Here is a 24942-nt window from a genome sequence, read left to right on the forward strand (position 1 = left end):
TATTAACGCTGCAATATTGAATTTTTTCTTAACGGAACATTATGTGTGCAACGCGTGGATGTGATATTACATCGCGTGCAAAAATGATATGAATATTTGCACTTAGCTTGTGTTTTATTGTCCACATAAAAATGTTGAACAATAGAAAATCGGTGTGCGTTTATGTATAAATAAATAATTCTTATCTTAGAGAAACTTTTGTTTCTCTCGTCGAAAAACGAGCAAGAAACTTCGCATAATTATTCTTAAGACTTCTAAACTTTTAGTAATTTTCCAAATTTGATCATAATCGAAAATTTTCTATATTCTCCCAGAAAATATATTTGAATAAAATTTCGATCTTTTTCGCCGTCTCTTTTCTACATTTTCATTCTTTTCCATTTCCAGTTTTTTTTTTCAATATCCGAAGGTTGCTCAATTTTTCCGAATGATCGGACTTGGAAAAATAGAAAGCGAGGGATAGAGGCGGAAGTGAGAGAGAGAGAGAGGGATTGAGAGAGGGGAGGGGGTTACGAATCTGCGCAGAGGGAACTGACTGGCCTTTCACCTGCAGGAAATCCTATGATTGATGCCACATGGCACTATGTTGCTGCTACATTATATGCACGCGCACACATTGTATGCACTGCCCGATAACTATGATGCGAATGCACACTGCGATAACTCGATATGTAAACCGACATACGCGCTGCAATGCGTGATGGGGTGCGCTAAACGTGTTTACGGCTCCGTTGAAGGACACTGCATCCTTGTGCAGAAAAATATGATTTATCAAAGAAAGCACTCGTTTTATCCACCAATCATTTTCTTATTTCGTTTGTTTCTACTCCGCGTGATTTTATTTGAGTGAAAATTTCTCAAAGACGAATTCTTTGAAAACCAAATATCCACACTCCTGTTTTTCACAATAGAAGAATTTGTATTATATTTTAATGAATAAATTCCTCAGATATCGCTGCTCCGTTAACTTTATGCTCACTGCGATAAGCGTAATGAGAAATTTTTTAATTAAGACGAGAGCTATTTGTCCAGACGCATATAGCACGATAATTTCTATCTTAATAAATGCCGCTTATAATCAACAATGTTGAGCTTTAATTGTTTTGTTGAAATACGATGCTGAAAGATGAGCGATTTAATGAATTGCTGCATCTCTCAGCGTTCTTGAATTGTCGCGAATGAAAGCGAACGCGAATTGCGATTCCGCAAAACTTCTCGCGTTACAACCACTTTGTGTTTGACTGGCGACGCTTCAATGTCCGACTAGTTTAATGTTTCAAGTCCGGGTATTTATGTGAAAAAGTTAAAAACAAAGTTATTTATTTCCCATTGTTAATCTCCGCACGCTCATAATACAGTAGAGCCGACCGCGGCTCATATCCGGCTGACTAGCTTCGGTATATTTCCACTTCGACGTGGCCGAGCGGTGTTTCGACGCCGCGCGGCACGAAGGCGCGGACGCGCCGAATTTTGGAGCGTCGTGGACGCCTCGCTTTCGCACACGACGGCATCATCGGCCTGCTGCATCCGGAGCACGCCCACAGGCGCACACGTGACACGGGACGTACCCGCGCGACGACGCGGCTCGGCGCGGCGCGGCGCGACGCCGCACGTCGCCACTGCTGCAGAACAGCCGTAACGTAGAGAAAGTCAGTCCGACGTTGGCGCCGCAACAGACGTATGTTGGTGGAGGACGCACCTCCTTGTAAAAGCTGCCCCCTCTCACCTACCTACCCCTTCCGAGTGAGGTACCACCCGTGACACCTATTTGTCGATTAATCGCGCGGCGGATCTATACGACAGAAAGAGAGAGAGAGAAAGAGAGAGAGAGAAAAGAAAGAAGAATCAGAGCGCGTACCGCGCTGATTACACGCGAGGAGAGACTTGATAATAAATATTTGGGAAGAGGAAAAGGACGATTGTTGACGCGCGCCCCAGATACGTCTCAGTGCGGGATCGAGATTGATCCCCGATCGTGTCAACTCCGTGGGAGTGGAGCATCCTCCGGGGATTTATCAGTGATTGACGTAAGATTGAAGGATTTCGAGCGGGTCGTCTGGAGAGAGCGAGTCGGTGCACGCAGTGCCTTTTTCTTTCGTTTTTCGTTTCGCGCGGGCCGTCGTCTCGGTCGCGCCCCTTCCGGGTGGCTCCATCAGTCCGCGATCTTCGGTCCCGCGTAGACGCTCCGAAGTGGCTGAGTGATCTCTTCTTCTCCCTGTCGCGGGTGCATATCGTCTTTCCCTTGAGCAGACATCTCGGCCGCAGCATGCTTTCGTCCCCGAGGGCTTTCCCGCCGATTCTCGTAGTGGCGCTTGTCGTCTGCATCGGTGAGTGTTACGTCAGAGTTAAATCGCCCCGTTCAAAGCAAAGTGAGATCATGTCCCGTGAAGAAATTGGTCTTCGCGAAGGATAACGAATAAATGCATAATTTGACCCGACGCGCGTGTAAAGTCGTGCGTGATAATCATCGTTTGGAACATTCGGGTGGGTCAAAGTTAAGGGTCAGTGCGGAAGTCAACGTTTATCCAATTGCACGATGAAAATCTCTTCAGAAAGGAACAGTGAAATTGAGATTTATTTAACTGTGAGATTATTTGGGATGTATACCACAAGGATACGGAGAAATCAATTTTATCTTTGGATTATTGATATCGATATCGGATCAATGATCCTTTCGAATGTCGGAATATCAATAGTTTTGTGGAATTATAGCGAGCAATAGAATCAAAAGAATTTTCATTTAAAATTTTGAGCGAACACTTTTATATTCTTTGTCGGTTTATATTTCTTGTTGGTTTATATTCTTTGTCGGTTTATATTTCTTGTTGGTTTCTATTCTTTGTCGGAATATAATATCCATCAACTCAACAAAATGAAAAAAATTATTGTGAATCTAATTACCTTTTCATAGTTTAAAACGCGAGATTGACTATCGCAAAAGCGTAGAGATTGTAATCAAGTGTCGGCGAGTGACCAATTAGTGTGATTTGTATTTTTGTGCGCACATTTCGTATGCCAGAAATCATTACGCTTTGACCAATTGACGCCGACACCCGCCGTGGCATTTAATTACTCGTCGTTTAGTAAACTGCCGCTATATTTTTTTTACCGAGTTCTCATTACGTGTAATTGCGAAATCAGCATTGAGGAATCATTAATTATGGCGGAAAACGTAAAAATGTTTTTAAAGACTACGCTCTATAAACCAATTTAAATGCGTTCAATCGTGGCTAAGAAAATTGTTTTGTAATGATGGAAAGATTTAGTTCAATTTAATTAACGAAACACAACCATAAGTAAAATACATCGTTCGTTATAAATATAATTTTATTGGATTTAACCCCTCCAGTTGATAATTCCGAATTACGTCTCGACTTCACACAGTCTTTTGTTACGTGGAATTTTAACGAGAAAAATGGCGACGGTTTGTTAAGAATAATTTAAGAGTAGAATCAGCACCACGTCATTTATCGGCATCTCGGCTTTTTCAATACCGAGGGACGTTATTTCATCAAATAATACTAAAATGAAATTAACGCGCGACTGGACACTAGGAATCACGGCTAATTAAATCTTAAACTGTCTCACATAAACGAGATACTGTAGATGAAACGACGGTGATTAAATTATCTGGTCGAGCGAATCTCGCCTGAAAGCGGAATCGCTGCAGATGGGTCAAGCAAATATGTAAAGCTGTCAATACAGCTCGCGCGGATGAATTGAAAAGAAAGATAAAGACAGAGTTCAGTGGTGCGCTTCGTTATAAACTGGATTCTTCGGTTAATATGTGCGTAAGAAGTTTTCAAGTCGGCAAATGACTCACTCGTGAGAATCGTTCTTCGGCACGATAATCGCGAGAATCGATTGAAATTCGGTGAAAATGATGAATAATTTTCTACACTCATTCAATACTATCGCAATAAAGTAATAATTATCATTCGAAGTAGAATTAATTCTTTCTTCGATACAACGTGCACATATATCTTCGCGTTCTCCTGGTCGATCCGTCTCGTCCTGGACGATTATGCGCATACAGTTACGTGCATATTGATGGGCGTTTTGCACGGCGGATTACAGTCCCGACGAAATTGGGATTTCGAGAAGGACGTTCTACTCTGTATCGACCCAATTCCGTATTAATAGCGTAATCTTCCTGATGAAACCATTTTTGCCAAGTATTACATCTTCCTCGCCGCACATGGAAATCCGACGATATATATAAAATGTACCTCGAAAATCAACATAATTATGCTGCTGAATTACATCGCAAGATAAGTGAAATTTTCCGGGATTGCATAATAAAATGCCGCGCTATAACTTGTTCGCTCATGGAAAAGATAAGTGTAAATTAGGCGAATTTGCGAAGACAAAAACGTGACGTTGGATTGAGATTTTAGTGGCTGGAATTTGTAAATAACATTAGTCGCGATAAAATTGCTCCATTAAAGAGATTTGAATGATTTTCTCAGACCAGTTCAATTCTACTTTAAATAACATTTCCGGGAGCGGTAAATAAGAAAGCAGGTGTGAACCACGTAGAACGAGTATGTTATTAATTATCGTTGTTCCTGGATGAATTGGGACTCGTTCTTCTCTTTCGACAGAGGCAATCACGTAATGGATGTCCGTTTTTCCGCGAGCACATATCTAATAGAGCGATGAATATAGAGTACCTTTGTATTCTCTCGCGAACGTCCCGTCTCTGGAAGCTGGTAATCCGGATGTAGTGTCACTTGCGTTCCCTGGAGCTTTCTATTCATGGATGCAGTAAAGCGATATGGCGTCATAAATATACAAGATGCGCAACCGTGAGCCTTTATCGCTTTATTACCACAAGCTTCCGCATTGAGGGATTACAAAACGAAGGCTGATTAAATCTGATCCTAATCCGGCGCGTAATCGCCATCCTGGAAAGCATCTCTCATCGTCACGTCCTCCACACAATTGTTTATCGGCGTAGGTGTTTATCTATGCAAGAATAATTCTCGGCACATTCTGCGGAAACAAAGCGACTGAACGCTAGCAGCCGCTTCTTCCTCGTGATATTTACACTTCCGTGTTCTTACGCGATTATTGATAGATATTTCAAATAGGACGGAGCTCCGAGAACTCTCGAAAAGTACACGTACGCTGAAACATGACCCTTGTGCTCTCCAGAAATAATGTATACGTGGCAAAACCGGGATATATTTACATTTGATAAAATATTGCTGTTGGAGCTCCTCTTTCTCTCTCGTGATGTTTACTGTTACGCGCATTTCCGAAATTGTAGTAGCGCGCATCGCAGCGAGCAATCGAAATGTCTATACGGCTATTCGCGTTTATCTCGAAAATTCAAAATATAGCTTCAAAAAAAAAAAAAAAAAAAAAAAAAAAAATAGGTCGGAGAAAAATACATTTGGCCGAATTGCCGCGACCTGTTTTCTTTGCGCCGCATGTTCGGCGCTGTTAATCCCGATGAAAGGTTGATGATGCACCGCAGATCGAATGCAAAATGATAAAAAAAAAAAAAAAATGTACACATCAGCAACGAACTCGTTTCGTAAGAAACGGCCGTCGTCGCGAGCTCTTGATTCCGAGTTGAAACGTCGATTGTGATTGTCCGCTTCTTCCGGTCGCGCGCTTCGATATCCTTGCTTTCGGCTCGCTTATCGAGAATTTATCGCGGAAGCCATGAAATTATAATTTATGGCGATTTACGTTAACACCCATCACCCTATACATCACCCTTATCGGGATTGACTGGTAAGCAGCCGCATAATCCGATTCATTGCCGTATCGCGCGTCCATGATTTCTCAGAGTGTACATCGCGTCCTCGCGTCCATCTGGACATCTGCTCAAAATGATATCGTATTGTGAGCTGGCACTTTCCTTCCGTTGATAAATTTAGATTGATAAAATTCCACAGTTTTAATTAAAATAGATGGAAGGCGCGCGCATCATTTTGGAATGAATTGAAAATTGCTCAAAATGAGGAAACGTTTCTCACACTTCCGTCGATGAATTTTCGCTCGCTCATTGTATTCGCATTTTGCTAAAACCTTCGTGTACACCGCAAGCGGCACGATGAAATGCTGTTTTCCTTTGTAAACGTTAACGCTGGGAATGTTAATACCATCTTTTGTTGAATATCTATGTACAGCGAAAACGAAGACAAAGGAGAAGAAGCAGTCCTTGAAGACATTTCTCGGATAATGTCGTTGCGCGGCGTCTTCCTATTTTCTTTCCCCCCCCCCTCTCTCTCTCTCTCTTGCTCTGTTCTTATATAATCATTTCTTTATGCTTGCTTTGCATATCGGTCTTATTTTCACGAGCGTCAGCTTTACAAGCACTCACTTGTTCGTTCGGATCGACGCGGAACGGAGGAAGATCAGTGAAGAAGGCTGGCAAAGTGGCGCATCCGGCGAAACTTGTCCAAAACAAACACAAATTACGCTTCCTTACCTCTTACGATGTTTTTCCATCGCCCCGGTAAATACTTGTTTCTCGTGCCCATTCGCCCGAGTATTTCGTTGCTGCGCAAATTTGATATTAACGCTAGGCATCCTCCTTATATCTTCCGTCTCTTCTCGGGACGATGTGCGTGCTTTACGACGCACTTCGACACTCGCGGGAGGGGAGGGGGGAGGGGAGGCTCTCTCTCTCATCCGAATAAATTCATCCGCTCTCGATCTTCCGGCGAGGAAGATCAACGGCTGAACGTGAAGCGAGCCGGCCGAACGTGCTCCGCCGATCTCTGTCGGATTTGCGATGCTCGTTAATCTTTCAAAGATCGCACACTCGAGCGGAATGCGCGAGAGTGTCGGCCGTTGTTGGCGAGGCAAACTGGATCGCTGTTCGGTGAAATTAGAGCATCATCGCTATGCGCGGCCACCGTCCTGGCGACTGGCTACCAGACAGTTGACGACATGACTTATCATCTCAGCGATCTTCAAACTTGCCTCGTAATTTAGCCGCGATACATCGGATGTCTGTTCACAAATGCAAACAGAGAGAGAGAGAGAGAGAGAGAGAGAGAGAGAGAGAGAGAGAGAGAGAGAGAGAGAGAGCCGAAGCGGGAGAGAAATCTAGACCTTACTGCTTACGTACCGGAATCCACACACTTGGGATAAGATATTCTTCGGCGTTTCCGTCGCTGGGGATTCAAGCGCCAAAATGAATTGCGTCTTTTCAAACGAAGCGCCCCGCTCGCTCACGGGGCTGCAATATATTTAAAGAAGCAAGATGTCCCTCTTCCTCTTATTCCGTTCGAGCGACTCGGGAGGAGCATTCACGGTATCACTCTCGGAAAAACACTCTTTCGTCGTTGGAAAAATCACGAAGTCGGGGCTGGTTACGAATGCGCCGCGTCGCCGGCGTGGATGGCACAGCGCGAAACGGCGGATCGCGGCGAAATCGAAGATCGTGACAGCCGAGTGAATGCAGAAGACGGTTGCTCGCGAGCGTGATTGAAGGTCGCTTTACCCGAATCGTTCTATTCACGAGTTGAAATTGCATTCATTTCACAAAATACAACGAAATTGTGACGGCTTTTAGGAAGCTGGGGAGAGGGGGGGGGCGTTAGGCGAGCGCGTCCACGTTATCGGGTATAAATTTAGTTTCACTATTTGGCGGAATGACAGGTACTGAAAGATAGCCGAGGGCTCCGAAAGGTCTTCCATAATCATGAGTTTGTCGAGCCCTCGATATTCATATATCGACATCTATTTTCGTGACACTTTGTTGGCTCACGCAGAATAACAGGCTCGATCGTCGTTATGTATGCATTCTATCATCATACACGTTTGCCATTGTAATCCTGCCGTCAACGTCATTGATTCCCGATGACGTAAGAACACGTATTTGTACAAGCGCAGCGACTTTAATAATAGCCGAATAATTTAAGGGCCGTCTGCCAACTCCACCATTGACGTGGAAAACAAATATAAAAAAAATAATATCGCTAAATACAAATTAAATTACAGTGATATCGTTACTTTTCTGTTAATTTTGGCAGAATAATTGATACCGCATGAATGAAAAAATGTTTGGAATCAATTCAGTTTCATATTTAACTTTTTAAAATATATATTAAAATTTATTATATTAAATCTAATAATTGCAATAAAAACTTCCCGAGTTGAATAAAGTTTTCAAGATTATTAATCTTTGGAATAGCGCGGCGAATATTTTGTATAAAAGCTCAAGCGAGCGTTAGAAAGTGTGGTTTTGTTGATGTATCGACAAATCGAACGTGGCTTAAAACTTCACGGCGAGCCGGAAGTAATGCATCGAGACGAAGAGTTCAATTCCGCATGGAACGTCGGCGACCCAGTTCAAATGTGGACTACTGTCATACATACAATGTTCTTCGCAATATATCTTACTATGTAGCTTCTTCCAGTTGCGAATTTTTCATGTTTATCTTTTACGATTTTAATGCCAAAACATCGAGCATACGTGTCGTGTGCGAAATTTCGCGTGCGTGAATTTATGTCACTTGTTTCGCGCTCATCTCGCATAATGTTCGTTCCTTAAAATCCTCTTAACCGTACAACAGCTGTTAACGAAATAACTTACACCACGTTGAAAACGCAATTGCACTACGTTGGGAACGAGCTCGCGATTAAATTCGCAACTCTCGGAGCGATTTGAAGACGTTCATCCGCAAGCGAAACGTTTCGAATAGACGAAACTGGAAAATCAGGCATGTAGTTTACGTCACGGTGGTGGTTCGATACTGACCTATTAGCTTAAAGTAATTTCCGTTTAATTTTGGAGCTTACGAGCACTCCGAGACTCCAGCGTGCACGCGTTACGAAAGTCCCGATAAAGCTTTCGACCTCTGTGTCTACCATTTTCGTAGCCTTTACCCCCCCGCCGTACGCGTATCTCTTGCCTCTTCCTCCTTCCCGATCTTGCTCTCTCTCTCTCTCTCTCTCTCTCTCGATCTATCCACTTAGTAGTCGTGTGCCGCTTAATGGGCCTTTAATATCGCATCCGAACTAGTAATGCTTGGATAATGAGCCATATTTTGCTAGTGTTTCAGAGACAGTGCGCGACTGCGAGCCCCAAAGATACTCGGTTCTTTGGTTGATTGTAGGAAAACCGGAACATTAGGTGGAAGCCTTGGAATGTTAATTTTGTAAAAACGTAGCTGTTCATGGAGCCCTGTGATCTTTTTGTCATGAATTTATTATCCCAGCGGTTTTTTAGCGGTGCCGAATAAAGGTATTAAAATGAGGAGCAAGAAATATATTAAGCGTATTTGAAATTTAATAGATAATAGATGAAAAGAGAGAAAAAAATGTGCTTTGTAGATATTAAAATTTCAAATCTAATATCCCGAGTTCCCCGAATGCAAAAGCTGTTTACAATGACGTGTAATATCCAGCAACGTGAAATTATTGCAAAGATAACATCCTGCTACGTGACCTCGTAGCGATAGGAGATTCGACGCGGACGACAATAATTTATCGCGTTACTCGCAGCACGTAACGAAGGCGTGGCGAACCGATGCGCTCTAAGGGGCTGCAATGAAAGAGCTGCATTCTTGAGGCGACCCTTCTCAACCTCGATCTCATCGGTGGCCACCCAAACCCTCGCGCGCCCACTTCCAGCAGGTCGAAAACTTGATAAAACTTCCGGCGAGAATTTCAGATACTTCTTGCCGTCGCGCAGAACCACACGGCGCAATCTTTTTGTTGTCGCGTCTTTTCCCGGGGCAGCCATTTTTCCCGCAACAACGCCGTCCTACTTGTCGACACGTAAGACGCTGTTTTGCACGTCGAAGCGGCGTAAAATTGGAAAATAATGGCTCTCGCCAGCTCCCGACGGCGCACAACAGATTTTCAGATTAAAAAGTATGGGCGCGCGTTTCGCGACAATAGCGCTCGTTTTCAGTTTTGCGAATCTTAGTTATTTGATAGCGAAACAAAGTTTTTGACGTTTTATAAACAATAAATATTTTTCACTCGACTTTGCAAGTATCAAATATCACTTACTACTTGAATGTTTTATAAAATTCAATCCTGATAAATCTAAAATCTCTCCACATTATCAGAGCAAAACTTTTTTATTTAATAAGATTAAAAGTTTCACTATACACATCTATCACATTAGATTCTGATTGGATTTTGCTGATTGGAGTTTTCTGCAACGTTGATAAAATTAGAAAAAAAGGTTCGCGAACTTTTTTTGTAGGTTAATATAATGTTTCAATCGTAAATAAAAAAATTTCTTAATTTAATATAAAGATATTTTTTAATTATACACGTCTTATATCATGCTTCTTAAAGAATTTGATTACCTTATTACGACGTCATTATCAAGTGAATAGCGTGCCCGGGCACTTTACTTTTACTGCATTATTGGCGAATAAACTTCACGCGAGCATATATGATCTACTCGAGGTAAAGTCTTAATTTAAAGCCCGCGGGCGTGCAATAAGTTACGACGTTGCTCGTCTTTCGTGCCGCAAATTCTTGTAAGTTAATTTCTACTATGCCACCGTCAACCTCGTTTGTTTGACGTTCATTTTATATTGGTTTTCTGTCTTGCATGGAGCGCAGGATGTTGCGTGAGTCACGTAATAATTCGATCAAGCGGCATCGTCAGTTGTACACTGCCTCGGCTGCACGTTGCGCGCACAGCTGGAAGCGTTTAACATTTATTAATTCCATCTGATATTTCGAACATATACGAGTGAGTATTGATACGCATCATTTTTTTTTTTTTGTGAATTCGCGTCCGCGTGAGTTGTTATTCGACGCGAATGTGGCGCATGTTGACAATTAATATCTGAAAATTTGCAATTCAGCCGAGGCAATTTACGTAATTTATATTTTATATGATTTGTACGTGTGCAATATTTTGTAAAATATGTAAATAAATAAAATTTATTTTACTGGGACGCGTATAATTCGAAAGCAAATAATAAATCCGAGATACTTTACGAGATATAACTTCCTTCTGACAGCGAATCTTCTATTTAACGACGACAGCGCATGGCGCGGGAGGGGAAAAAAAAAATGATGGGCTAGCGGATAATCGTATGACTCATTTTATCTATCCTCACACCACGCCGTCCGGAAAACTTATTTTCGGCCGGCAGCTATTCCCACTTGAGGGAACTCCATTTTCTCACTCCTTCCTTCCGCCCGAGCATTCCTGTTCGCCGCCTAATCCTTTCTTCCGCTCGTTTCGCGGATTAAAAATTCCCCCGCGATTTATCGCCCGCCACCGCGCATTTGTCAAGATGATTTACGAACCGCGCTCGCTCGCGAATGTTAACGGCGCAGTCCCGGATGCCGATTTGATTTCTTACACGTCGAACTGCGCGACAGTAAAAAAAAGGGGAGGGCGTTCGCGAACGGCGCTTTCTGATCGCGGGAGCGATACGTGTTTCTTGGATCTGCGCGACTGCAGGATGGATGATGCGATGCGATTTCGCAGAAAAGATTTTTAATGGAAGCCTCCGCCGCTTTCGGTCGCTCTACTTCTAGACTTATCTGGAGCAGCCGTCGATGTATGAAAGCTTCCAGATAAATATTGATAGAAACGGTCGCCTCCGTAAATCGTGTCTTGAATTTTGAAGTCTCGCTTATGATATTTTTCCCGTAAATGGAACTTACGGGGAAATCTATAAAAAATTTTCCCCAGAGAGAGAGAAAGAGAGAGAGAGAGAGAGAGAGGGAGAGAGAACAGGTATGCCTGTGGCAGAAAAGGAAGAAAGAAATTAGATCAAATGTGAAAGATTGTCCCTCAAGTTGATTTACATGACGTAGCTAAAGCGCTTAGACGACGTCGGGCGACGTTTTATCTGAATGACTTTGTTCCATGCGAGACAAGGGCACCGGAATGACTTGTCGGAACGGCGCTGCAAATTCTCGTAAAACGCTTTCATGAAATGTCAGCGCAGATTACCCCGTCATTTTCTAGATAAAAATGCGCCCGCAATCGCGGCTAGGCAATCGAGCCGTTCTTCGCGCTCTGCGGCTGGTCTTTGCAAATTTCCGAGATCTTTGATTTTAAGAGCACTCCTCGCGACCGCTCCGCGGTAATTAATTAAAACGTCAACGCATAAATCCGATGAAACATCAATCTGCATTTGACGTTTAATCTTCTTTGAAGATTTTTGACTGATTATACAAGCGTCATTATAAGTCAAGATTGGAATAAATTACAAAGTTAAGCAATAACCGTTACACTGTATTTTACGCGAACGCTCTTTATCCCGCGCTATATCGAGCGATCATTAAACTGACATCATCTTGTTATAATGTTTCGCATACTTTTGCAGAACGAGAGGGCTCGCAGTTTTAACGCAATAGATTTATTTAGCATTTCAGGCGCTACGTTTATAATTAGCCGCTGTAAATATCGCGTTTGCCGTGAGAAATTAAATTTTTCGTAATTTATTTTTATTTTCTCGCGAGGCAGGATTGGCCGTTGACACTTGGGGGGGAGGGGGGGGAGGGTGCGACTCGCGCTATGCAGAATCGGTAGGGTCGAAGCTTAGAGTAATTTCCAGTTGGATCACATGGCTGCGCTTGCAAGCTCGTATTAATAACGTCTTTGTGGCCGGTAGTTTTCTTCCAGCCCTTTTCTCACCCTAGCATCATCCGAAGCGCTATGTATGTTGGGGTTTGACCCGCTTGCTCATAAATCCACGATGTGCGCCGCACTGTGAACCGTTCCACGGCTAAAATTTCAATGAATACTAAAGTTAAACAAGGCAACGTGTATAACGTATACGTCCGTATATCTCGCACATCCTATCGCACATGTTTAAATTTATGATATGGAATATAATGAATATTCAGTGTATATTAGCTGAATGAAATTCCTAACATTTTCCATCGCCGGGGTTGGATGTAGCCTTCGCCGGCCGTCCACAGGGCCGGCGCCCTACGACGAAATGTCCGAGCTGCGTGCGTTCGAGAAACCGCACGCTCATCGATATCGGTCATCGATACCGTCCGTGCGGATGCGAGCGCTTAAGGACGAGGGACAGGCCCTCCCCGGTCGCAATATCCAGCGAGCTTACGAGCTTGCGTTAATAATGCCTTTGTGAGAGCACGGCTTCTTTCGGTCTCTGCTCGGCGAGCCCGCTTTCTCTCCGCTTCCGTCACGCATGAAAGCGACGACACAGCCATCATGTTGACATTAAACGCTTTAGTGCTGAACCTTGACATCTTCGCGACTTGGTTCGCGCGACAATCAAGTTTTTCCGGGACCGGCCGGAGAAACTGTCCCACGACGACGAAACCCTCGCTTCATCGATGCACACACAAACTTGGAAGTTTCATCATTGCAAACACCGCGGAGAGAAAGCTGCTGAATCGATTAATCGATGCCACCGCGCGACTATTTATGGCTCGGCAAGATCGGGATAAGAAGCGCCTGTGCATTGTTGATGACATTGGTGTTTTTCACGCGCATTAGGCATCGCGATAGCGTCGCGTCGTCGCGATGTTTATGGCAGGAATGTAATGTGCTGCAGATGAATCTAAAAAGTACACAATATTTCGCGCGGCTAATTTGAACGTATTTCATGCAACTAAAACAATGTCGTAATAATTTTCCATTTTATCGAAGGTAAGCTTTTAGTGAGAAGTTATGTCTCATCACAGATCTCATCAATAGAATATTGCTTCACCGCGATAATCTGATCAAATTATTTTGCATCTTTAATTTCGCGACGATCCGTGACACTTTTTTTTCCCTGAAGCTCTTATATCCGGTCGGGTCGTCGCAGCTCGTCTGCGTCCGCGAAAGAATCTGCAATTCAAAAGCCGGACTTTTGTTATATTCGGATAGGAGGCCTCATTAACGATTCCGACTGCCCCCGCTCTCTTCGGCGTCGTCGCCGCCTGTTTTGTCAGAGCGGAAATTAAACGGCAGGACCGGTCTTTAATCCCCCGGCAATACGGGCTTCCTTCTGTCAACGATATCGCGGCGATGAAACTCGTCTGGTCCTGCGATCGCGTTTGCTCACCGGCCCGACGAGCAGGTTTTTATTCATGCACAATTGGGAAGAGCGGACAATCGAGTGAAGCGAGAAATCGATAACGTGTTTGGATATCCATGCACGCCTTTTTCATCCGTTATTACATTCGCCGATAATTCCAAGAAAAATAAAATTGTATTTGAGCTGCCGCTGAGGGGAAATAAAACGACGATTGATATTCTTGTATTATAATAGATACGTGATACGCGTGGCTCCACGAGAAAAAAAATAATTAATTGTACAAAGGGTCGCGGTTGATGCGCGGGAGCTTTCGCAACTTTATGAGGATCGAGTTTCGTCCTTCACGCGTGCGACGAATGAAAAAGCGCTCTTTTGCTCTGTCAGATTCCTTGCGGGAAGAAAGGTGAATTAATGGAGTCCGTCGAGAAGAAATTTCGCAACGGCCGTCGCGAATGTCCACGTTAAACGGATCGCCGAGGGGATGTGTTTGCGACGACACCGTTAATCATAAAGCCTCGGTATATATAACTTGAGTAAAATTGTTATCTGTGAGGAGGGCGGGATATTGCGCTGGCAAAAATTACGTTACACCGCAACTTTCATTGAACTCGTTGAACAATGGCGAAACTTTTTACATCTCCCGCTGAATGCTTAATTGAATACAACACGCAGCTTCATTTCCCCGTCCAACTTTCTCAAACTTTTTTAGCCGAGTCTGTATTTTTTATTAATATTTATATAATTATGCATATTTTCTTCGCGCGGACTATTATGCGATATTGATTGGCGCAAATTTAAACGCAAGGGTCTCGAAATTTTATCGCACTACGCGAAATCGACGCGTTTTCGCGAATTTGTTGAACCCGGTAGTGTCGTACAATGTGCGATGCGAGTTTCGCGTCTTGTCGAATCGAGTCCATTATGTGTGCAGTTACGTTTTCGTACCCCGTCAACGGAAAAACTTCGGTTATCGCGTATTCCATTTCCCGATACAGCCGGAATGCCTCGAAGCGGTCCGCTTTCCTCTCGCAGCATCCTCCGACATCATTCCTCTTTTTTTCGCGACCGGCTCTTTTCGTCCGGTCCGTGAAAAGTATGTTTCCCTTTTTTTGCTGCGCATCTGCATCGGGGTGGTACAGAAAGCTGCTTTTCATTTCATGAATTAATCACTGTTTTACGTTTTTTTCTTCTATTGTTAAGCACGATGACAGAAATATGAGATATCCATTTTCTATATTTTGTGTTTTAATTCCAAATTAAATGTAGCTTATAGAATAATCCATTAACAGATAGAAGATTTTCTAATAGCGTTAATATAAATTACACTATTGACATTATAAACACTCTAGATATATAAAATTACATTGTACAGAGACATAATCTGTCAGAAAAGTTGAAAAACACAAATTTGACAAGCTTACAAGGTGCGACATGGATGCAGCTGATTTCAGATTCAACATTCGTGCTTGAGGAACGGCTGACGTCTGTTATCTCTATTTCTTATTTTAATGAGTTCCGAGCTAATTGTGTAGTTTATAAAATACGCACCAACAGATGGAAAATTTTCAAATAACATTAATACAAATTACATCATAAATATTATAAACACCGTAGACACAGAATTGCATTGTGGAGAGACGCAATCCGTCAGAAAAATTTAAAAACATAAATTTCACTAGCTCGCGAGCTCCAGAGCACGGATGCAGAGCTGATTTCGGATTCCGGGTTCGTGCTTGAGGAACTTCTGGCGGCTAACGTCGCGAGAAGACGGCGAAATTTTTTTGCCGCGTCCCGCTGATGAAAAAGCGACGCACGGTCGAACCCGGAATAAGTCTTATTACGCCGTGGAACATCGCGGACAGACGTGGCGTGGTGCGCCCCGGATTAATGCCAGCTGCGAATACCCGAAGAGACAAAAGCGATTATATCCGCTGACCCAGATGGCCGCGGCGAACGAGTTCTTGCTGATGGAGATTTTACGTGCTGCGACAAATACGTGTCGAGCTTTATGCGGGACGCGCAAGTGTATCCGAGTTAATCAAATGCGATTTAACATATTATTCATTCTACCTGTGTTCTGGCACTCCCGGACAGAGATTTATTAATGCTCGACCCCACCCGCAGGATAAGGATCCCGTTTGTTTCCACTCATTAGCGGAAACAAGTTCTCGGCGCGGTATGAAAAGACGAAATACTTCTTGAATCAGCATTATTAATTATTCGTCAAATGAATAACATTTATAATTAAAGGCGACTCCTCTCGGGAATAATTGCAATTTTCTTTGAAGCTCGAAGATCATTTCTCTATCTGTTGTTGTTTTCATTTGAGAAACTTCCGGCACTCTTACGAGATAATGGGAGTCTCTTGCTCGAGTCGTTCTTTAGATTTTCCGAGGAGCAGACGTAGTAGTTAGGCTAACTACTGACGCTCAAGTATCTTAACGCTCAAATGTTCCGAGGAAAGCGCGTAAATTTGTAAAATGAAACCTGGAACAGTCTTTTTCTCCTCGCTTTCTCTCACTTTTTGCGCAGAAAATCTGTGCAATCACTCCTGCTCTGTTTTTCCTGTTTTATGCAACCTCGACAGCTTCTGTATTACCCGATATTCTCCCTGCAAAATTTGCTTAAAGAGTTTGTACCGACCTTTTGTATCATGTTTCCCCATAAAACGGCGGAAATTAATCCTAAATAATATATTTTAGCGAAATAATGCCGTACAAGCAGGAATATTCGGTATGATATACGACAGTTCTCATTTGTTAAAGTCACTTTTGATAATAAAGAAATATACACTTTCTCCGGAATTTTTTTTCCATTAAACAACAATTAAATTTTTCTCGCTCACACTTGACAAACATTTTACAATTCAGACATCTGTTCGATGCTCCGGTCTTCACGGCGTTAATAAATCCTTCTCAAGCTCGCAAAATGACAAACGATGTCAGCTCGATTCGCGCCTCGCAGGATCAGCTTATTAAATTGGCATAATTACATTCAAACGTAACTGTCAGGTACAGTGACGTCTGGTATGGAACTCGGCCTGAAATTTCCGGCGAGTAACGCCGACAATCCGGTCCACTTCCGGGCGACTCTGTCTATCCCGCTCTAAGTTTCCCCCTTTGTCGACCGAAAATTAGCGAAGTTAGCCCACTCGATGAACTTATCCGCCTGCTCATGGTCGTCGTTGTCGTTAAGTACGAGGCTTCCTCAAAATCTCGCGAACATCTCTCCGAAAACTTTTGAAAGGGGAAAATCCACGGAATTAGAGGACTAAGCGCCACTCTACAAAGGTGATTAATTTTCGAATTTGTATTGTAGCTTGCAAAACATTTTACATTTTCTTTTTTGCAATTAGCAATAAGATCTTGCTTAAGCAGTTCTATCGCGAATAAACATTTGTATGCATTAATGATGCAAAAAAAAATATTTTGCAAGCATTTAAATTGCAATAAAAATCTGAAAACTGATTACTTTCGCAATCATCCTTTCAACATCGCGCAGCCTCGAAGTTCGACAACGACAAGGAAAAACTTTGCGCCATAATTTTCGCGGCGGGTTAAACATGACGACGACTTCAGCAAGCCGGCAATTATCGCGCAATTAAAAGCGTCGAGGAGCGAGATTCAACGACCAGGATGGGATGAAGTGCTTTCTTGTACAACACGGTGCGCCGTGGCGTGATTCACGGCCGTGCTTGCTCACGAGGTATCGCGAGCTTGTAAAGCGCCACTATAAATGTGCGCGCGAGGGGAGTCGCGAAGTTTCGCCGATTAATCTATTTATGCTCGCGCGCCCGGTTGTTAATAATCTCGCGGGTGCATCAACGGCTTTATGCGATCGCGTTTAAGTAAAAGTTGATCCGCGCACCCGAGGCCGTCCTTAACGATCCTTGCAAAATATAGCGTGCGGGATTTCGCGCGAGAATTGGGTGAAGTTTGAGCGAGATGATAAATGCGTCGACTTTATACGGAGCTTAACGTTTAGACGCTTTAATGGTCTTCGCCTCGTATACATACATAAGCTTAAATATCTTTGTCCTCCTTTTTTGAAAATTCTTAACACCATTGTGAGTTATTTGTTAATTTTAGAAAAGTTTCGCAATAATTCATTTCAATGGACGTTTATGCGCGGCATGTTTTTTTCTTTTCTATATATACTGCTGTTTCTCTAAATTGCTATGGATTGTCAATGATATCGTGAAACCTTACGAACTTATGCGCCTTTCTCATAACTAAAAAATATCGATGTTTCAGCATTTCTGCTGAGTAAATATCAATTTCAAAAACTAATAGCAGAATCCATATATAAGAGATATATGAATAGAAGTCCACGGGAAATCCGAGATATTCTGTGCTTTATTACTTGAATGCGCGCGCGAGATGCGCAAAAAGGTAATACATTATATATATAAAATTTAAATGTTGTCATATTTTATATATGTTATATATATATGTGTATATGTATATATATATATATATATATATATTCAAATTTTATTTTTTCGCGGAGAAACTTGCAAAAATTCCACTACGCGAGTAAACACGTAAGCATCGTCGTTCCATTTGTCGCGAATGCGATACCTTTCCATCTTTACGACAGTATCGACAAGATAGTGTTCCTTCGAATTTTTCGACACTTCCAGCACACAGAGAGAAACTGCACTGTTGCCTCCTTATTTTTATTTCCCGAGTGTCGTCGACAACGGCAACGATAGCGGAAATGTGCGCTTGGAGCGGCGCCGGAGGAAAACCAAGAGGGGATTGGCAGAGAAAGGCGTAGAGAAAGTGCGTAAAAAAAAAGACGGCAGCACGACACGTCGGTAAGGCGCCGCTACGGATCCTTTCTGTAATCCAGACTCGCCCGCGACACCGGCTGAAATATTAGAGTGCGAGCACGTCCGATTCCTATTAGCTCGGCTTTCGCGTTTTCGGAATTTCAAGCTGTGAAGTGATTGTGCCCAGCGGCGGCAATTTCGCTTGTGTTATCATTATTCGTATCGCGAAAGCGCGCGTACGCACACGCGTGCGTGTTCATGCATGCGAGTGCAAATTTAACATCCGCGAGCTGATGACTCGCGTCGACTTTTCGGTTTTTGCTTGAGCGCTTTTCATGCCTTTGTAACGCAAAGCTTAATTTCACGCGGACAATGCGAAACGGCCGATTTTGTGACAACACCGTGCTTTGTTATGCAAAATATGACAAATATGACAAATAATATGAAAAATATGACAAATAATAAAGAGAAAAGGGAAACATACTACTGCTTATTAAACAACCTAGCATAGGCTTTTTTATCCATTAATTCTCATATTAATTTTTCGTTTGGTTTTTTATTCGTTATTACCTTTATATTTATTTGTATTTGATTCTACGAATATTTGAAAAGCGACAATTCCGTGAATACCACTTGAGAATCCACCGCGGGGAAGACATCTCAATGGAACGCGAGAGAAGTATATCGTATGTGTTAGGCGAACGGCTTTCTAAGTGCTGTCTCGGTGTGCGCTCGCGGTATCTCGCTCGTGCATCATTACGGAAATATTCAGGCAAGACGTGATACACACCGAGAGGTCTTCCGTGGAAGTGAGTTCACCGCCAAATACAGGGTGTCCCATCCCGTGCATTCCGCGAGATGCTGAATAGCTGCGTGCCGGCATTCTGCATATCTCAGCCTCGACATCCCCAAGCTCTTCCGCGATACTTCTACGTCGCTTTGCGAGAACAGACGATGGCTTCTAAATTCCGGGATACACGTGAAGATGCGCCAAGGGATTGCGTGTCATGGTGCAATGACGCGATGCGGATTTCAAATTCTAACAGCGAGTCTCGCGGATCGGAGTCTACAATCTTGTCCGTTTCTCATTTAATAAGATGAGTTAACTAAATAATTTCTGACACGCTGTAGCGCGAAGCAGCTATCTAAATATTACTCTTGCAAAATGTGTGTGTGTGTGTGTGTGTGTGGTAAACACAATTAAACTTTAGCGTTTATTTTCTCGCCTGTCCTAAATAGGAAAGGAAATTCAGTTATCTCAGGTACGGGCGAAAGTTGCAGCTTGCGAGGGTCGCGCCACGGCGCACCCTCGCAATAAGACAAGCTCGAATTAATTCACTGCGCCCTTCGACCCGTCGCTTGTCCGGTGTCCCTTCCGCCACGCGTCGGCAGATTAATCTGCCGTTCTCTCAAACAATGGCCGTGCGTAAATAACCGGCGGGAAAATGACGACGGAGGTCGGTCGCGTATTTTATGCTACATTGAGTGAGAACGAAACGGGGGGGGATCGTTGCCGCGCCGCGAAGGTGTGCGTCATCCGTTCGACGCTCAACCAGAAATGACTGTAATATTTCGCCAATTGTCAACCGCAAGACTAGATACCGCGCGGAATCCTCCTCCGCGTCTATTCGTTTATTCAAGTCAGCTGGGATATTTCCCCGGCTTTTAAGTTAATGAATGTACCGCAACGCGATACCGAACGATCGATCATTTTGTTTCGGCGCACACAGCGAGTTCGCACATGATTTATGTACACACTCGGAATGTATCTTTAACGAGATCTTCGTCGGAAAAACAAACAGTGAATCTTTCCTCATTTTATATCAATTTTTATGAAAACTTTGTTATTTTACCAGCTACGTTATACGATCTAATTACATGTTACTTTTAAATTCTCGTCTCGCATTGACGATACATTCAACATTGCCATACGAAAAATGTCAAGTTTTACGGCTCGGTCTAACCGATCCGGAAAAGGTCGCGCCGTAGGCGTTCGCAGGCGGCGTCGTCATTAGCCACGAATATACATTTGACGGCTGCAGGTGTCAGAATCCGACAAGCATTCAGCATTGTTACTCGCGCCACCAACAATGCTCACGCGAGACACTGACGGTGGCTTGCTATGAATATCTCGGCCTACTCACCAAGTCGTACCAAGCAACTTCTGCACGCAGGTCCGCGGATGCAGGCGCACTTATTTGCACCGGAACAATACTGGCGCTGGATGTGTCGATGTTTCCTTCTGACGAGCAGCAGCATCGTCGCACTTGTACATTGACAGCTTTATCTCCAACTTTCAAGACTCGGCACGCGTATCAAATATCATCTTCCTTAATCGCTGAAATTACAATATTGTACAATTAGTTTTTTTGCAATGGAGATGTTTAATGCACATTTCCAGTGATTTAATTTTTCAACAAAAATATGTATTGCGATAAGAAGAATTTGAAATTTTCTTGGACCTTTTTACTTTATGCGATAAAAAATATCGGTAGAAGCTACAAAAGTATTATTTTGTGGCAAAAAGGACGACGAATGCACGCTGAGAAACCCGCTTGCAATCGATCAGAAGTTTAATTAATGGAATATCTGCAACGGAAGCAAACTATCATCATTGCAGCATGCTCACGTGCTCGGCGGGCATTTTTCTTCCGAGACGGTGCTCGAAACAAATATCGCACCTTTGGTAAAGTAGCTGATATTAGCGGACGATTCTTCTTGGTTCACGCTGTCAGTGCGGAGTCCGCTTGATCGATTGTGTTCGGTTTAGAGCAGACTAATTACAAGTCCGTGCTGCCGGCAATAGAGATTCTTTAGGATTTAAGCAGGATTCACACGGGGGCGTAGGCTTTCCGGTGTTTTCGGAGCCGATCTATCAATAGCTCTGCATTCCTCGCGGCATCTCTTCCCCGCGAAACGTGACTCGGGTGCTTGAGACGCCTCCGAAATTACCAATATTACGGCCGCGAGACTCCTGTTCTGGCACGGCAAATGCCGTATTGGTCCTTCAATTAGGAAATATCGCGAAGAAGACCAGCGAAAGTACGTCGCGAAGTGCTCGTTTGGAATCTAGCTTTTTCCTTCCCGCGAACTTTATGACGCTCCTCTTCTTGCCGCGGAAGGTCGATTAATTAAGTCGTGTTCCGCCCGCGCTTTCCGCGAACAGTATCACTCGGAATTGTCGATCCTCGCCGTTATTACCCTCCTTCCGCGCTGCTTTTAGCAGCTTCGAGTGGAAACCGCACTGCTATACATAACGGAGTGTACGGAGCAGCGAAGTAGAACGACTGCTTTCATTACCGCGTCGCGACTTCGAGACTTCGTAATTGATTATGGACATTATTTCGTGACGGTACGCACGGCGGCGAGCGCTGCGCGAAAAACGCTGCAACCGATTCATCGATCTTCCCTCCCCCCGGCAGCGATACTCCGCGAGGAACGGAAGTTGCGACCCGGCGACCGCAATCCACGGGAGATCGGGGCCGCGAGATGAATGGACGGATAGACACGGTTTGTCAAGCGACTCATTTTTCATTAGTCTCGGGAGTTTTCTTTCGTGCAAGCGCAATCATGAAGCCTGATTTCTCATCGAACGGGTCGGACGACATTAACTTCGACCCCGCGTCTAATGCCCCTTTTCTTGCGGCGCAATATTTCGACCCCGTCTTCGACGATCGGTCGGTTTATTTTCCGCGCGCAGGAAAATCATCACATGCCGCGGAAATCTTCTCTCATCTTCACGTGCCTTGCTGTCTTCAACAGAGGGGGGGACTATTTATAACTTTTTTTCTTTATAATTGCACGTATCTCGATATAGTCGCACACTCGTAATCGCAATATATAATTCAGTTTTGCAGTTATTATTAGAAGTAGATGCAGAATAATGTCAAGTGGAAAAAGATGAGAGAAGTTGGGGGGGGGGGGCGGAAGATAAAGAGAAGGATCCACTTTAATAACTCACAAAAGCAACGTAGAATAACGGCAAGTCATTTTCGCTCTACGAAAATAATTTGAAAGAAGAGAAAAGTTACAGCTTCCCGCAAGGTTTTCGAGCGCATTTTGTGTCACCACACAATAAATATAATGGAAGTGTCATATCATTTCTTCGATAAAAGAAAGATAAAAAGAAAGCTTTTGATGTTTTTAGAACAATTGTATTATTCGGAGGGGCGCGTTTTTATTCTCCACTTTTTTTGGAGATAAAGAAAGGATTTTTCGTTCGGCGTTCGTGCGTTTGTTAATATCGCAAAAGATCTCGCCATCATCTGTTTTCCCTCCATGAATAATGCATAATCCACGTTAAACAACCTAATATCACTTTGGGTGATTCCGAAGTCTGAAGCGTCTCCTAATAAAATACCGGTCGGATAACTTTTTTCGTACCGCGGCGCGAGATCCGGAGCTGCGTACTCTCTCGATATCAATCATGCGAGGCGGAACCATTCGTATTAAACGATCTTGGTCGCCGGCGCTCGCGAAAACGACTTGATGAGGGACGAACTTTTAAACGGAGGTTTGCACGTACTTCCGCCGCAGGAATTGTGTAAAGGGGATGACGAGGGCGGGGCAAAAAGGGGATGACGAGGATGGAAGGACCGAAATGGAAGAGGATTTCGGGAGGGCGGTTTTGAGAGGCCTGCGGCGAGCAGAGATTAAATCGTACCGCAGTAAAGAGCTAATCTGTCTATCCCTGTCTATCCCCCTCCCCTTTCATCCTTTCTCCCGCGCTTTCTCTTTCCGCAGCTCGCCCTTTCCATTTTGCGCACTCCTGAAAAGTGGAAATGGAAATGCCGACGACGCGACGGTCCGAATGCCTCGACGCCCACAACCGCGTTTTGTCACGTATGCCGCGTACGATATAGCGATCTCTTCATCCTGGAGATCGCAGGGATAAAGATCGACCATAGCCCGAGATCTTCTTCCAGTAATGTCCAAGCACCCTCGATGTATTAAGCATTCAGCGCTCCTGATATCGCGAGAGGTACTTCGTGTCGCCGGCAGGAAAGTTTTCCGCCTGTAGGACTTGTCTTTGTGGAAATACATACTTCTCGGTGTCGCCGGCAGCTTCCTTCCTCCTCTTCCTATCCTCCGCCCATCCTCCGCGAAGTTCTCGTAGGCGTCGCCGGTAGGAAGACTTCCCCTCTTCGACATTCTCGTCTTGCCCGAGATTTTTCCCGATCTCGTCGGCGAGAAAATTTTCCTCGGTACACCGTCTTCCTGCGAGAAAGACCTGGACTTCTCCGGAAGTATTACGCGAAGAAAGAAAAAGACGTGGAGTTCAAAGTTTCTCGGGTATCCCAGTGTCTGGTTTCATTGATTCCTGCCGATGGAAGTTTGTAGAATGTTCCGATGGCCGTTTGCGTGTTTTACATCACGGTACATTAAATAAAGAGAGACAGTGAACGTCGCGTTATCGACTCTTGACCAAAGCGGATGTTCTAAACAGGCTTTGATTTTTATTGCACTTAAATAATTAAAATTAATTCCTTTACTTTTTAATTGGTTAATTTATATTCTGCATCTTAACGTAATTTAATAAATTCTCTCTGAAAAATTATAGAAATGTATCCCTGGTTTTTATAAAATGTAAAAGTACCTACAGAATGTATCGCGTGTTACTGATTCCTTCACTCAAGCGCAGCTTTTTTTCATTTTGAAGCGAAATGAATAATTGAGAGCGTGTAGAGCACTTGTCTTGCTAAATTACATATACTGACCAAGCTTTTTACTTTTCAGAACGAAAAAACAGCCGTCTCATATCTCTTTTCGAGATTTATACATAATTGTAATTCTAATTAATCGCGCGTAGTATATAATCTCGTTAAATCGTACCAATCTCATTTTTAAAATGTTTCATGTCGATCAAATAAATGTTTTTCTTGCTCCGTATGTTATTTGAATGAAAAGCTGCAGAAATCTATTATTTCTCACTTAGCTCGAGGTAAAATTCCGGATAAAATAAATATGTTGGAAACATGCACATGGGGAAAAGTAAACGAAACAGTCTCCACCTGTCACGATGCAATTTTTATCGAATAAGCGTAACAACTTTTTTCCGCCGGTTGACTGACAAACAGAATTTTTCCGAATGTGATGCAACACTTTTGTTGATGCGAGCGTTCGCGAAGCAAATTTTGGGCGGTCGCGAGACGAAGATAACATCCGTACTGCATCTCCATTTTGTCATTCCCTTTTTCGGCCGCTGCTCACGCGAAG

The 24942-nt window shown here is 43.5% G+C and overlaps 1 protein-coding gene across 1 annotated transcript in view; it reads left to right on the forward strand.

The window, feature by feature from the left end:
* The first annotated feature begins 1597 nt into the window (after positions 1-1597).
* The window catches only part of LOC105671108 (uncharacterized), a 67285-nt gene continuing 43940 nt past the window's right edge, over positions 1598-24942 (forward strand). The window contains exon 1 of the mRNA XM_012365020.2: positions 1598-2327. Coding sequence (XP_012220443.1) covers positions 2267-2327 — 61 coding nt within the window. The 5' untranslated portion in view covers positions 1598-2266. The remainder of the gene's footprint in view (positions 2328-24942) is intronic.

The sequence above is a fragment of the Linepithema humile genome, chromosome 4, assembly GCF_040581485.1.
Source record: "Linepithema humile isolate Giens D197 chromosome 4, Lhum_UNIL_v1.0, whole genome shotgun sequence".
Lineage (NCBI taxonomy): Eukaryota > Metazoa > Arthropoda > Insecta > Hymenoptera > Formicidae > Linepithema > Linepithema humile.